Below are 15,044 nucleotides of genomic sequence, written 5' to 3'. Positions count from 1 at the left end.
ACTCCCCACTGGTGTAAAGCAGGGGTCTTCATTCGTGGGCTCCAGATTCATAATGAATATGGAACTGTCCAACTCAGAGAAATGAATAGAAGAAGTAGAATTTGTACCAGTGTAATGACTTGTTTGTAAGGAGTAATACAGTTAGCTGTAAGAAATGTCTATTTCTTCAGAAAGAGCATATGAATAGGATTTGGAAATCTGGTAACTCTGAAAGGTCAATTTTGGTTTCTAAAGTAGAACCAGGAAAATATATATATATGTATTTTTCTCATGTAAAAGATATATGAAAAATATATAGAAATAGTAGGTCTCATTCTGTCCTGAACTGAAATGAAATGCAGTATATAAAGTTTAGCACTATTGATTTTTGAAGCTTGCCAGGTTTTCCTTTACACTGAGTACTTCCTTAGAGATTCAGTTCTCAGTGGCAGAAGCTGTTTGTAGGGATGGAGGTGCTATGGCTGTATGTTGTCTGTTATCCAGTTCCATCTCCATAGATAGACATTAGCCACACATGGAAAACCAATCTACTCCCAACACAAGAAAAATAAAATCCCCAGATTCCATGCATTAGTAGCCTGGCTTCAGACAAAATCTCCATGTGAAGGATTATGCTCATATGTGCAGAGATCACACTTTTCTTCTTTGAAAAATTCCCTAAACCTACTGAGACCAGCTGATTCAGCAAGAAGAAAATGAACTCAGGCAATATTATTGAACTCTAAGATTCCAGCATTTTCACAGACTCGTATTATAAGTGCTGTTACTACACTATCCTATGTGAGTCTACCTGAGCCTATATTTGATGCTTACAATTACCCCGACATGTGGGCAGAACAGGTGTTATTAAGCCACATTATAGATGAGGAAATTGAGGTTAATAGAGCTTCCAGAGCTTGCCCAAGTTCAGGCAGCTAATAGAGAGCGAGCCAATACCTGAACAAAAGTCTTTGGACTCCAGTTATATTCTTTTCCACTTCCCACACCTCCCCCTTGCCAAAGAGAACAAGTTTATAGTGACACAATAGGTTCTTAGCATCTCTCCTGAAGATCTTCTTACTACCGGGTTGCTTCTAGAGGGTAGGACCTCTGGGAACTTAAGATGAACCATCTTACTCAGTGCTCTGTGGACATCTGTTGTTTCATGGGTACCAAGCCTGCCTACTTTAAGTCTTTGAAAGCTGTGAGTATTTGTGGGCTAGGACTAATATTATATGGTTTTCAGCTTTTCAAAAAACTTTTATTCTGCTTCCTCTAGAACCTACTGGCGCCTTCTTGCACCAGGTATGACAGACACAGGTGGGGATGGTATTCTTATTTATTTATTTAACAGAGAGAGAGAGAGAGAGAGAGAGAAAAATCACAAGTAGGCAGAGAGGCAGGCAGAGAGAGAGAGAGGAGGAAGCAGGCTCCCCGCTGAGCAGAGAGCCCGATGCGGGGCTCGATCCAGGACCCTGAGACCACGACCTGAGCTGAAGGCAGAGGCTTAACCCACTGAGCCACCCAGGCGCCCCTGGGGATGGCATTTTTACAGTGAATCCTTTCTCTTCTCCATGCCTTTGTGCTCTGGGATCCAGCAGAGACTCACTTTCTCAAATTCACTCTTCTTTTACGGACCCTGCTCCCCACTGCTCCAACTCTTATGATTCCTTCCAGGTTCTGAAAATGTTGCAGAATTTCTCAAACTTGAGTGTTTACTCAAGGAATGGTGTTGACAGAAAGGTGGCTTGGTATAACTTCAGGGGACCATGCTCTGAACCCTGGCCAGTAAGAGATTGGGTGATTCAGCACAAAGCACCCTGGTTAGCCTCAGGCAGTGAGAGAATGCGGTGCAGCCACACCCCTGCAGCTGCTTGTTCTACTGGAGCCTAAAAAGCCTTTCGGTGTCTGGCCCCAGCTCTGCTGGCTGGTGTCAAGGCCTGACCAGTAGAAGGCAGTAATCGCTTAATTTTCACCTGTGTGGGGCACCTTGGTAGCTCAGTCATTAAGCCTCTGCCTTCAGTTCAGGTCACGATCCCAGGGTCCTGGAATCGAGCCGTACCTCCGGCTCCCTGCTCTATGGGAAGCCTGCATCTCCCTCTCCCACTCCCCCTGCTTGTGTCCTCTCTCTCGCTGTGTCTCTCTTGGTCAAATAAATATATAAAATCATTTAAAAAAAAAACAAAAACAGCAGCACCTGGGGGCTCAGTGGGTTAAGCTACTCCCTTCGGCTCAGGTCATGATCTCAGGGTCCTGGAATCGAGCTCCACATTGGGCTCGCTGCTCGGCGGGGAGCCTGCTTCCTCTTCTCTCTCTGCTTGCCTCTGCTTACTTGTGATCTCTTTCTCTGTCAAATAAATAAATAAAATCTTAAAAAAAACCTAAAAATAACAAAAACAGCAGCAACAACAACAACAAAACCTTTCACTTGTGTGGGAAGAGCTGTTTAGCACAGGTGTGGGCCCTACGGAACAAGTAGATGTTGGAATATATTTGAATAATCAGGATTTCCAAAGGGAAGCAAAACATTCTCCTACTGATAAACAAAATGCAGATAACTGTGACCAGTTTCTCTCTCCATCGTAGATATGTGAGTCTGGGATTTTCCCACAGCCAAGGTCAGAATGCTGCCCCTCCGTCATGCTCTGGCTGTTGCTGCTGTCCAGGTCTTCATCTTGTCAGAAAATTGGGCATTGGGCAAGAACATCAACTTCTACAACGTGAGGCCTCCTCTGGACCGTAAGTACTGGTCGAGTCATAGTTCATGGCTGTGGGGTCAGGGTGACCATTCAGAGACCCTCTTTCCACCTATCGTAACTTTGCCTGCTCTGGAATGTTTGGTTTACACCTAGAATAAACCAGGAATTCTTCCCTACTTCTGTGGGGAGGGGGAATTCATGGTGACAGAAGTTTGCTCTATTTCTTTAAAATGGTTTGGCTTTCTGCTGAAGTTTCCAAGGGGTTCTTGTTTAAAATAAGCTCTTGAATATTGTTCCCAAGAACGGCTTAGCAGAGAAAATTCAGTGTTCTTTGTTGATCTGTTCCTTGTAGAAGGATATTGGCTGTAGGAAGTTTCTCCATATATGATACATTCTTTCAAATGGTCATTAACAATTTTGGAACAGGTTAGTTTGTTTGAAATTTAGAGGGAAAGATTACTTGGATTTTTATTGATAATGTGCGGTCACTATTGGAAAGAAAACTTTCCCACTAATTTCTTAAAAAAAAAAGTGTCAGTGAATATCATCTATAGGATAAAATAAATATATATATATTTTAAAAAGATGTTATTTATTTTAGAGCGAGAGCACACAAACACGGAGGGGCCAAGGGAGAAGAGGAGAGAATCTCAGGCAGACTTTGCACGTTACATACATATGTGTATATATGTGCTTGTATACAGATATCCTCTGTCTTCCTTTCTCTTCAGACAAATAAAACTTCTCTGATATGTTTTATTAGGGAAAGATTGTTGTAGATAACAATTGTTTGGTAGAAACACCAATGCCTGGCGTTCCCACACCTGGAAGAGTATCAGAATCATGGTAAAAGACTTTAAAACTACATATTCCCTGGTCCCTTCTGCAGAGATTCAGTCGTCAGAAGGGTGGATGCAGATTATTTTTTTCTTTTCTTTCTCTCCCCAACCCCCTCTCCTTTTAAGAAAAGCTTTCCTGATATTATTGATGCACAGCCAGGTTTAGGAACTACTGTATTTATACTACTACTTTTTTTTTTTAAAGATTTATTTATTTATTTGAGAGAGAGCATGCATGCGAGCAGAGCGAGGGAAAAGGAGGGAATCTCAAGCAGAGTCCACGCTGAATGCAGAGCCTGATGCAGGGCTCGATCCCATGACCCTGAGACTATGAACTGAGCTCAAATGAAGAGTCAGACACGTAACTGACTGAGCCACCCAGGCACCCCTATACTACTTTTAAATGAAGCCTATATCATTACTGTTCTTTACTTTGCTTTTTTATTATTTAGGACATTGTGTGTGCATGTGCATACACATATATATCACACACACGTACACATGTGTACCACACACACACACACACCTTGAACTATCATTTATTATACATTTCTAAATTGGTAATGATCATATTATGATTATATTACATTATTTATGACATGGCACAGACAGTTTTCGTAAAATCTAAATTACACATTTTCAACTTTTGGGTCTAATACAATTTATGATAAGAAAAAAACACATTTAAAAAAATGAAAAAAAAAATTGACCAATGCATAGTCAGGTTACTAGGGTGGTTTGGGGTTCTCCTTGATCTTTATCTGTTTTTTTCTCCAGAAATGGAAGAATTGAAAGTTTTACACAAGGCTTTATATCATGGCTTGTAAAGACATGTCAAATTCATTATACTTTTGACTTCTTGCCCATTAAAACAATAAGGTACAAGGTAGGGGGAAAAAAGGATAGAGACAAAAAGGACATTCTAGTTGCTTTCAATGCAGATAGCCAGCAGTCATAATTCCTGCTTTCTCTAACACTCTAGCCTGAGTATAAGAGCCTGAGAATTACTCCCATCCTTATAGGAAATGTTACATTCCTGACTGAGGTCTAATGCTGTGATAATCGACATATACCAAATGAGATTGCTGTAATGGAAGGGCATGTGGACAGAAACTAGCATGATTCGACAAGGGGGTAGGGTCTCTCCTAGATATTTTTATTGCAACCTCTTGTTTAATATTCAGGATTCCTCTGCATGTCCTGGGGATCTTCACTGTTAGTGTTGCTGTAAATATTATTATTCTTTGAAATATAAAAACCACACAGCTACTTAGTGGGAAGAGTAGAAATCAAGCTCACACTTATCTGACTCTAGTTCTTCTCAGGGGCCACTCTGTACCAAGTTATTGATTCTGACACCATCCCCACCCTTGCCCGTTCTCTCAATTCGCACTTATTCCCAAATTATAAATTGTAATGGAGCGATATTTCAGAGTGGCTTATGGAATCATTTTCCGTACTCTCTAGTAGATAAGTAGGCAAAGTATTTAAAGAAAAGGGAATAAAAAACATGCCCCAAAGTCTGGCAGTTACATCCAGCTTGCTAGCAACAACAGTTCTCAGGATGATGGCTTGTATGTTTTGTTTGATCTAACAAAGGTTGCTAATTTTGTGCCATCTTTGATGTTTGAAAGTTTGTCCTTTGTAACCTTTCTGTTTCACCATGCATTTTTCTTTAAAGCTACGCCATTTCCAAACAGCTTTAAGTGTTTTACTTGTGAAAATGCCGGAGATAATTATAACTGCAATCGATGGGCAGAAGACAAATGGTGTCCACAAAGTAAGTGTGCTGAGTTTGGAAGACGCTCTTGTGATCCTACCTCATTTAGGTCTCTCATGTCTGGCCCTGAGCAGACATGCCATATATAATGGAATTAGCATATCAACAGGCTGATGATGCTCTGTATAAATCAGAGATTTAAGAGACTATGCAGATATTAGACTATTCTGACAGTATTTGGAAACTGATGGCATATCCTCAATTCGTCGATGTGTATGTGTCTCCAAGGAGAATTTCTTAAATAGTGTTTATCAGGCAGAACAAATAAACCACAATATTGTCTAAGGCATTCCAGGAATTTCAGAAATGCTTGATGATACCTCTAGGAAAGTCATACGCATTGGCTGAAGCAAAGAAAGGTTTTTATACTCTTGAGATACATTAATGCTTTATTAACTCATTCATTCATTTGACAAACATTTGAGTATCTTCTTAGTTTGCTTAGTTCACTGACACATCCCTAGTGCCCGGTCCAGTTGCCTGGCCAATGCTAAGCACTCAGTAAATATTTGTTGATAGAATGAACACATGCCTTTGATTAGGTGGTCAGGAAAATCTCTGAGGAACTAACACCTGACTGACCAAAACAAGGCAGCCATGCGGAGATCTGTAGAAAGAACATGCTAGGAAGAGGGAACCCCAAATGCAAAGTCTGCAAGAGAACAAGATTTGGCCTCTTCAGTCAACAGGAATAAGACTGGCCATTAAAACTTAGTGGAAGATAGAGAAGGGGTCTCATGGAAATAAGGACCAGGGCACATAGGATCTTCTTTTTCTGGTCGAATTTGGATTTCATTATAAATGTGATGGGAAGGCAGGAGGGGGTTGTATGCTAGGGAAGTACAGGATACTAGTTGTGTTCTAAAATACTGTTCTGTTGCTATGTGAAGAATGGATGGTTGAGGAAAAGAGTAGAAGTGGACACCAGATGGGGTCTTTCATTGTCTTCAGGCAAGAGAAGATGGCAACTGGGACTAGGGTGGTAGGAATCGAGGGACAAGAGGTTCAGTGATTTAATATATACAGACTTGGTGGTAAGGCAGACCGGATGTGCTGACGGGGGATTTGGAATTGGAAAGCTCTACTTAGAGCTATAAGAAGATCAGGTTATTCACATTTTTTAGGAGGTACTTTTTTTTTAGGTTTTCAGACCTAAAAGCCTGAGAAAAGCCAACCAGCCAACTGACAATCTCTTCCAGAGTTAAAGATGACCAGTTTTGGTGTTCTATTACCTTGACTCTTTTGGAAATTTCTGTATCGTATTCTACAAAGCAGTGAAATAGCCTTACCTCTTCCAGAGAAAGCCAGTGTGTGGCCCCAAGAAATAGTCCATACTGCAGACCTTTTTGGGGCCTGGGTCCCTGATTCTGTAAATTAGCACAAGTGGTTATGATATCTACTTGGACAGTATTTATCATGATTTCTTTTCAAAAATAATTATTATAATTTTTTCTTAAGGTTCTTTTATGTTTCCGTAGAATGACCCTCAATTGGGTACGTGCTTGTGAATACATGACTATATGTTATGCATTTGGAGATTTCTACATTTTGTACAGAAATATATCTTAGTTATTTCACAGTTTTCAAGATTGACCAATCCTTGCTTTATTACCTTATTTCAGAAGGTGGCTATCATTCTTTTGCTATTTGCTTTAAATTCTCCTGAAACACTCGGTGGTAAGGATGAACACAGTAGTAAATTGGGGCATTGATGTCTAACTTCTTGTGCTTCATCTTCACAGACTGTATTATTTTGAATTGTATCAAAACACTGTTCCCCCGGATCTGTGTGTAACTCTCCAAATTGTCATTTATTCATCAAAGTCATTTTTAATGGGAACGTGCATGGATATTTGGGGTTTTGGAATTTTATCTCTGTTGAAACATGTGAACAAAAGAGGACTGCTGCAGCTTTCTACCACCAAGCAAATGTCAGAGATGGGAAAGCGAAGCCCGTGGACTCTTCCAGGTCCACCCTGAACACCTGCTGTTTAAAGAGCTCTCCATGAAATAACCCCATGTTCCAGTGTGCATGAGGGTGCAATCTTGATTGTTCTCCAGTCAAGCCCCAAAGATACTAACTAACCATCTGGAATTCTACCCGAGGGTGTAATTTCGTACAATTTTTCATTATTTAGGGGAGTGATAGTCAACTATTTCTTGGGGCGAACAGGCCCACAACTATTGTTGGATATCATCTCAGGTTTCCTTTTCACCTTTGAGTTTTCCTTCTGTGGTCTGTCAGTGTTGTTAAGAGCGGTTCTCTGTGTAACAGGATATGACAAGAATGACATTTCTTGTTTTATTTACCCTGGCTTCTGTTCTGACTTTCCAGGGCTGCTTTAGCACGGGTGACATTTTATATGAACAACACAGCTACCAGTTTTCAGCTCTCCTTTGTTTGAAGTCTAGGTTGAAATGCCTTTCCAAAACATTACAGTCATTCCTTTTCCTTCCAAATGCAGAAGTCAGCTACTCCTGTTGAGCGCCCCACACCATCATCTGGTTTCATACTGAGTATGTTGAGAGGCAGAATAGTGTTCTGGGGAAGAGTACAAAACCGTAGAAAACGGCCCAGGTTAGAATCCTACCTTCCACCACCTTCTACCCGATGTAAACTGTGGGCCTTGGATTTGGGTTATTGTTGTTTTTAATCTGTACAATGGTATTAATACGACTTGTCTTAAGGGTTATCGTAAGGATTGGCTGGGTGAATACATGTTAGAGTATGTAGCTGCTGGTACCCACTTGGTAGGTGTTAGTATTATTTGAAGTTACAAGAACCCTATCAAAATGTCAGCATACTTTTTTTTTTTTTTAAAGATTTCATCTATCTACCTGACAGAGAGAGATCACAAGTAGGCAGAGAGGCAGGCAGAGAGAGAGAGAAAGGAAAACAGGCTCCCCGCTGAGCAGAGAGCCCAATGCGGGACTCGATCCCAGGACCCTGAGATCATGACCTGAGCCAAAGGCAGCGGCTTAACCCACTGAGCCACCCAGGTGCCCCCAGCATACTTTTTATTTAACATCATTTTATTTAAAAGAGAGTGAGCTTGAAGGACCTGAAGGGGCTCACTTGTGACTGAGGCCGTTCTGTGAAGCCGGGTGTTCTCCATATTAAACAAGTCTCCCCCTCCCCCCATCTTATGATATTGCCGCTGTCGTCCCTTCTCAGTAACCTAAGGAGCATTGCAGTGGCCTGAGATCACTACAGAGAGATGCGAAACCAAAGCGGAAGGTCCTCAGATAGTGAATGAGATCACTTTCTTTCAAAGTAGTAAAACATGAGTGCTTAAAGGCCTAAGGAAAGTTGTAGAAATGAGCTAGGCACGTAGCAGGGAGGGGACAGAAGGAGTAAGAGTAAAGAAAGAGGAGAAAAATGGGACTACTCAGGAAAAGTCAGACATGCTTGGGGGGATTAGAGCGTGGGTAGGAACTGGGTGCGTCAGGAAGCTGGTCTTGATGTATACTTTGAAGCATCTGCTTTTCATTTCACCTCTTGCCTCTTGGTAGATAAGAAGCAAATGCTGAATAATACACCAAAGTGCTCTAGCCCATTGCATTTACACCGTTCATTTCATAGAGTCCTAGAACCTGTGTTTCATGGGGGAGAGAGATACAGGCACTTTGAAATGAAATAGCAGACCTAAGGTCAGCTTTAGCAGACAGCAAAGGCAAGGTGTCTGCTCCTCCCATTAACGCTCTTGCCTGGAAACCTAAGGCTCGTCCTGAAGTTTAGTCCTTTCTGAAGTGATTTTCAAGTCTCTCTTTTGCAATGTGACAGATGAGGTTGCTTTTTTTCTTCTTGCCTAGATACACAGTACTGTCTGACAGTTCACCACTTCACCAGTCATGGAAGAAGTACATCCATCACCAAAAAATGTGCCTCCAGAAGTGAATGTCATTTTGTTGGCTGCCACCATAGCCGAGATTCTGAACATACAGTAAGGAGTTGTGTGTGTAAAGTTACTGTCCTGAGGTTTTTTGTTCCTGATGGTTAGTTACACATAATGAAAAGGCAGGAAGGATGAATGAGATGGTGTATGTGTTTACTCTTTGGGGAAGGACTCCCTGACAGTGATGCAACAGAGACCACAGAGAAGTTGCAAACTCTCTGTCCTTCAAGGAAAAATAACATTACAAAAAACAACCAATAATTCCCAGGCCACACAACTACACCCTAGACCTCGGACTTTGGGTAGATTGAAGTCTGCTCTGGAAGCCTGAGAGCAAACCATCCATGAGAGAATGACAAACCCACAGAGCCCCGCTCACAGATTTTGCTTTTGGCCAGGTATCACCAAGCACACTGCCCAGGGAAGCTGGAAGGTGAGGAGAGGGAAATGGGGACACTTTGACTAAGGAGTCCTGGTCTTACCCCCTACCTCAGCTTAGATGAGGAAGCGAGAGTCTGAAAGAGTTCATCTCTTGAATAGGATGAACTATAGATAGATTTTGTATCACTCGATCTCGACTTTCTCGTCCTAAATGAGCAATTTTCCTCTTTTATTTGCCTGGAATTCTGAAATGTTTGTGAAAAAAAATTATTTGAAAAGTGTGTTAATTTCATGAGATTGTAGAGTTTGATTTAGTTGATGTGTACAGAAAGTGGTTCTGACACCAGTGGCTTCCGGCTCTGGCTCCATAGGATAGTCTCCCAGGGAACTTTCACAGCTATGTCGTGGGGGATGGGGATCCCAGATGGGCCAAAACGGAACTTCAGGCTGGGGTCCTGGGCATCAGCATCTTTCTTTTTTAAAGCTCCCCAAGGAGATTCTCCTATGCACCCAGGGTTGAAAGCTGCCAATAAAGGTATTTCAGAGCTGCTGCTTTTTTCTCAGCTCGCCAGCCTAGAAGCCTCTGTGAATGGCTGGCTAGCTTTATCAGGTTGAAGCATCCTTCCAGGTATTATGACAGGAGATTGCTTCCCCTGAAAACATCTTGTGCTGGGAGGGAGCAAGCCTTTTTCACCACCCAGCAGCTATAATTAGCAAGCCATTGCTGCTGTAATGATAGGAATCAGGTGTTAGTATAGACAATAGAGAGCCATTACCATCCCCTAACGAGGAGTAGTACGGAGAAAGAAAATCAATGACCAGTCCAAAAGGTTCCTCGCTTTCATTTTTGTTTCAGTGTGTTTCCTTACAAACCTTAGAGGATTTGTTGACTCAGTCAGGCAGTCTTATTCAATTCCCCTTCGTCTTCTTTCCAGCGTGCTTATGCTTGGCTCACTGCAGATAAATCTCTGTTAAGTGAGAAGATTCGCCCTTACTTCAAGATCATGCGTACTGCCGCGTCAGTCGGGGGGAACGTTACTCGAGGGGGCCTGACGCTCTCGTAGACTGGATGAGCTGGTGAACTCTAATTCTGTCCAGTCTCAGCGCTGAAGAAGCTTGCTTCGGTGGCTCTTTGCTTCCGCCTTTCCTCTCTTTCCCATTGCTCACTCTCTTTCCCCTGTCGTCTTGCTTTTGTGACAGGAGTGCAGGTCCTGCTGTGAAGGCATGATCTGTAACGTAGAGTTACCCACCAACCACACGAATGCGGTCTTCGCCGTGATGCGCGCGCAGAGGACATCCGGCAGCGGCGCCCCCACGCCCTCCTTACCCGCGCTTGCCTGGGTCTCTGTGCTTCTGCTGATGCAAAGCCACTGTTCCTAGGAGAGCAGAAACCGCCTCCTGAAGCACAGGCCAAAAACTGCGTGAACTCTGAACATTTGAGTGAAGACCAGTTTCGCACTGGAAAACTGCAGTTTGGACCCCGAAGCGGAAGCCAGTTGTTTGCTGGGCTAGAGCACTCCTGCATCAGGTCACGGGATCAAGGAAGGGGACTGAGGAGATCGTCTGGCTTCCCGGCTTCCTGGCCAGAGGGGCTGCATTTTGTCACTTGCAGCGGGAGGAGCCTGCCAGCATCTGTGACGGGTGGGTGGCGATAAGCCTGTGTTGCTCCTGCCTGCCCAGGCTGTTAGCTGAAGGGATTCGTCAACCCCAAGACTCTTTTGGAAGCTGCTGGACCAGACCGTCTCCTTACTGTGCATGACGAGCTCAGAGTGTCTCTATGAAATCTCACCGTTCCCCCGTGAGAATGCAGTTTTCCCACCAATGACATAGTCAATGAGAAAGACAACTAGCTATAGGAAGAAGACTTCTAGTTGACTAATAAGAAACCCGTTTGCTCGTGTTGGGGGGGAAATAAAAGCTTTAAAATTATACCATGCAGAATGCATGCTTGTGTGTTTCTTGACTGACCTGGTGACCTCGGATAAAACATTTACCAGTGTTGTAAAGGAGGTCACTGAAGTCATGTTTCCATGTACCATGAGTGATATATTCTGGCTTAAATTATAAACTTCCATGCCAAAGTGACCTAGCTTTTTTCTTTTTTGGAAAGGACACTTCTTGGGATATTCAATGCAAATTAGTGAATTGAGAAGGTCGGGAAGCCTTTCCTCTTTTTTTTTTTCTTAAAGATTTTATTTTATTTGATAGAGACACAGTGAGAGAGGGAACACAGCAGGAGGAGTTGGAGAGGGAGGGGGCTCGATCCCTGCCATGCGGCTCAATCCCAGCCATGGGGCTCGATCCCAGGCTGAGCCACCCAAGCGCCCCAAGCCTTTCTGATGCAGAAGCAAAACAAGTCCTCCTAGGAGGCCTCCTCCCCAGTAGCAGCTAAACTTCAAAGAAACTGTCAAGGGGTCCCCTCCCCCATAGGGTCAACTTTTCTCTGAATGTCAGGATCACCGAGAGATCCTTTCTAAAAATGTGCTAAAATGTTTGGTCCCTTTGTCTCGTCTTTCCCTTTTTTAACAGTCTCAACAACTTCTTTCTATTTCCAGAATCCTGGATTTCCTGCCTTTGCAACTGGGGTGATCTTCAAACACTCTACCCTTATATGTTCAGGGGATGAGCAAATGGAGTTTTTTGGTTTTTGTTTTTGGTGTTTTACTGAGCATCCACCCTCAGAACACTGAGCACTCCATAGAATCCATTAATGATGCTATCCTTGCTGCGTGGGCTCAACTATGGTGGGAGTCAGCAAACTATTGTCCATGAACCAAACATGTCCTACCACTTTTTTTTTTTTTAATTGTCCTACCACTTGTAGTCTGCTGGATTTCTGTCATAAATACATTGTTGGTTATGTGGCTTAAAAACATTTAATCCTTATAGTTATAGAGGTTGAAAAGTCCAAGATTAAGATGCTGGCAGGTCAGAGATCTGGTGAGGGCTCTCCTCCTGGTTTGAAGACCACCATCTACTTACATTCATACAGGGCAGAGAGAGTCTGGTCTCTTCACTCCCTTATAAGGGCTCTGGTCCCATTCATGAGGACTCCACCTTCGTGATTTAACTAACTCCCAAAGACCACACATCCAAATACCATAAAATTGGAAATTGAAGTTTCAACATATGAATTTTGAATGGACACAAGCGTTCAGTTCACAGGAACCATGTATTTTTGTGAGTCAAGTTTTTTGGAAGACAGTCATGTCTTCATTTACAAAGTGTCTATGGCTATTTTCACACTCAACAGTAAGAATGAGTAGATGCAACAGAGATTGTATGGTCTGTAAAGTCTAAAAGATTCATTATCTTGTCCTTCACAGTAGAAGTTTGCTGCTGACTAACCTATGAAATGGCAGAACAGCATCAAGAGAAATTTGCTTGCTTTGGAGGGACCATGGTACTAATGGTGGTTATGCAGGCTGTGTGGTGGTTTGAATTCTTTGTCTTCTGCATCAGTGAATTTTTCTTTTCTGTTTTGGTTTTGTTTCACTCATTCGATTCAGTTTCTTGGTTGTTATGTGCTGATGTCAGGTGCTGGGCTGTATGTTTGTTTCTTCTCGTCCTTGATGCCCTGGGAGCATCTCCTCTTAAGGCTCTTTAGCTTCCAATAAAACAGGGAGGGAGCAGACATCATTATCTTCCTGTCTCTGGCTTAATCTTGGACTCACCTGGAAGCAACAGTTTTGAAGCTTGATGTAGATTTATCCCTCCTTTCACTCAGCACCTTGAAGTATTTGAGTTTTCATAGCTTATGCTTGTTTGAGATTAATTATATATGGCTTCACTTGGAACATTTTAATAGCATCTTTGGTGTCCTTTTATTCCCCAGGGTTTCTTTTGACTGTATAATTGACAAATCGTCTGGTAAAAAACCATTAGCAGACAGTAGTTTTTTTCCTTTCTGATTTTGTTTCTGCTGTCTAGATTAATGAATTTTCCTCTGTGTGTGTGTGTGTGTGTGTGTGTGTGTCTTTCCTGAGGAAACATCTTAATTTTCTCTTCTTCACCCAGTACATCATGTTTGCATGGATTTCACTCCTTACCACCACCCCCTTGAGCATTTAAAATGGGGCTGTGTTGAGCAAAAGATGGAACACATAGAGGAAATAAATTGTTCATAAATACAGCTGAGTAAGGGTGCCAGATGCACAATTGAAAATGTGGGATGCCCCATTAAAATTTAATTTCAGATAATTTTTAGTGTAAGTTAGTTTGGCTTGTCTAAGGCCATGTTCTCGAATCCATGTAATCAGAATCTTCTGGGTAACTTCAAAACAATACAAATTACCAGGGCATTCTGGAGACGTTGATTCAGTAGTTCTGGGGTGAAGCATAAGCCTAATCCCAGTAATTGAATGTTAAATTAAAGAAAATAAAAGCTCCTGGGTGATTATGATGTTCAGCTGGGTGTGTTACCCTTGATCTGAAAGGATAATTCCTTCCTCTGAAGCCCAGTCCTTGGCTACATAATAAAAAAAACCTAATGACTAATAAACATGTATACAAGTAACCTGGTTTAGAGCTGTGGTTCTCCAGGTGTGGTCCCCAGACCTGCGTCGGCATCACCCAGAAAGTTGTTAGAAAAGCACAGTTCTCAGGCTCCCTCCCAGATGTGTTGAACAAGAAACTTTGAGGGTTTAGTCCCTAGTTTAATAAGGCCTTCAGGTGATTCTGATGCACATGTAAGAACCACTAGGGCCAGAGAAGTGCTTCCCAAATGTCTTCAGTAAATGAGTCCTTGGGTGGTTGCAATGAGATTCACTCAGGGAGCTTGCCAAAAAACAAAAAATAAATAAATAAAAATAAGCAGGAAGGGAGGGAAAAAGGAAGGAAGAAAGGGAGAAAATCAGATTTTTTGTGTTAGACTTGTGTCAAAATCTATTTTGAACTAACTCCTCCAGTGATTCTGATTCACATCCACTTTGGGAACTACTAACTTAGAGAATAGAGATGGGAGTGACATCGGTGATCAGAAGGCCCAGATGTTAACACCTGAATTTGAGTTCTAACATGAAAGCTCTGTGTATTATAAATTAACTCTGGTGTTTGCAATGTAATTTAAAAACTAGAATCTAAGAACTCAGTCCAGGATTAGAATCCATTACATAAATTTTTTAGACCATTGCATGGGGCTCGGGAATGGTGGGCAAGTGTAACCTCAGACTGATTTGCCCCTAGTGAGCAAGAAAATGAAAAATAGTTTTGGTGTCAAAATATCTAAGGAGGAGGCACCTGGGTGGCTCAGTTTATTAACCACCAACTCTTGATTTCAGCTGAGGTCATGATCTCAGGGTCATGAGATCCAACCCCCGTGTGGGGCTCCCTGCCCAGTGGGGAGTTTGCTTGAGATTCTTTCTCTCTGCCCCACCCCACTGCTCATTCCTTCCTCCCTCCCTCTCTGTCTTCTTCTTTTTTTAAAGATTCTATTTATTTACTTGATAGAGAATACAAGCAGGCAGAGCAG

General features: G+C 42.3%; 1 protein-coding gene across 8 annotated transcripts in view; it reads left to right on the top strand.

The window, feature by feature from the left end:
- Nucleotides 1-11,541, top strand: part of LYPD6B (LY6/PLAUR domain containing 6B) — a 178,128-nt gene extending 166,587 nt beyond the window's left edge. For 6 of the 8 annotated variants that reach the window (XM_047723284.1, XM_047723290.1, XM_047723285.1 and 3 more), the window contains 4 exons: nt 2,566-2,718; nt 5,199-5,297; nt 9,111-9,241; nt 10,775-11,540. In XM_047723284.1, the coding sequence (XP_047579240.1) occupies nt 2,604-2,718; nt 5,199-5,297; nt 9,111-9,241; nt 10,775-10,954 (525 nt within the window). In that variant the 5' untranslated portion in view covers nt 2,566-2,603 and the 3' untranslated portion in view covers nt 10,955-11,540. Of the gene's footprint in view, nt 1-1,225; nt 1,285-2,565; nt 2,719-5,198; nt 5,298-9,110; nt 9,242-10,774 lie in introns of all 8 variants that reach the window. The other 2 variants (XM_047723286.1, XM_047723292.1) reach the window with 2 other exon arrangements.
- Nucleotides 11,542-15,044: the final 3,503 nt, after the last annotated feature.

Source organism: Lutra lutra, chromosome 3 (assembly GCF_902655055.1).
Source record: "Lutra lutra chromosome 3, mLutLut1.2, whole genome shotgun sequence".
Lineage (NCBI taxonomy): Eukaryota > Metazoa > Chordata > Mammalia > Carnivora > Mustelidae > Lutra > Lutra lutra.
This window is presented reverse-complemented; position numbering and strand designations above follow the sequence as displayed.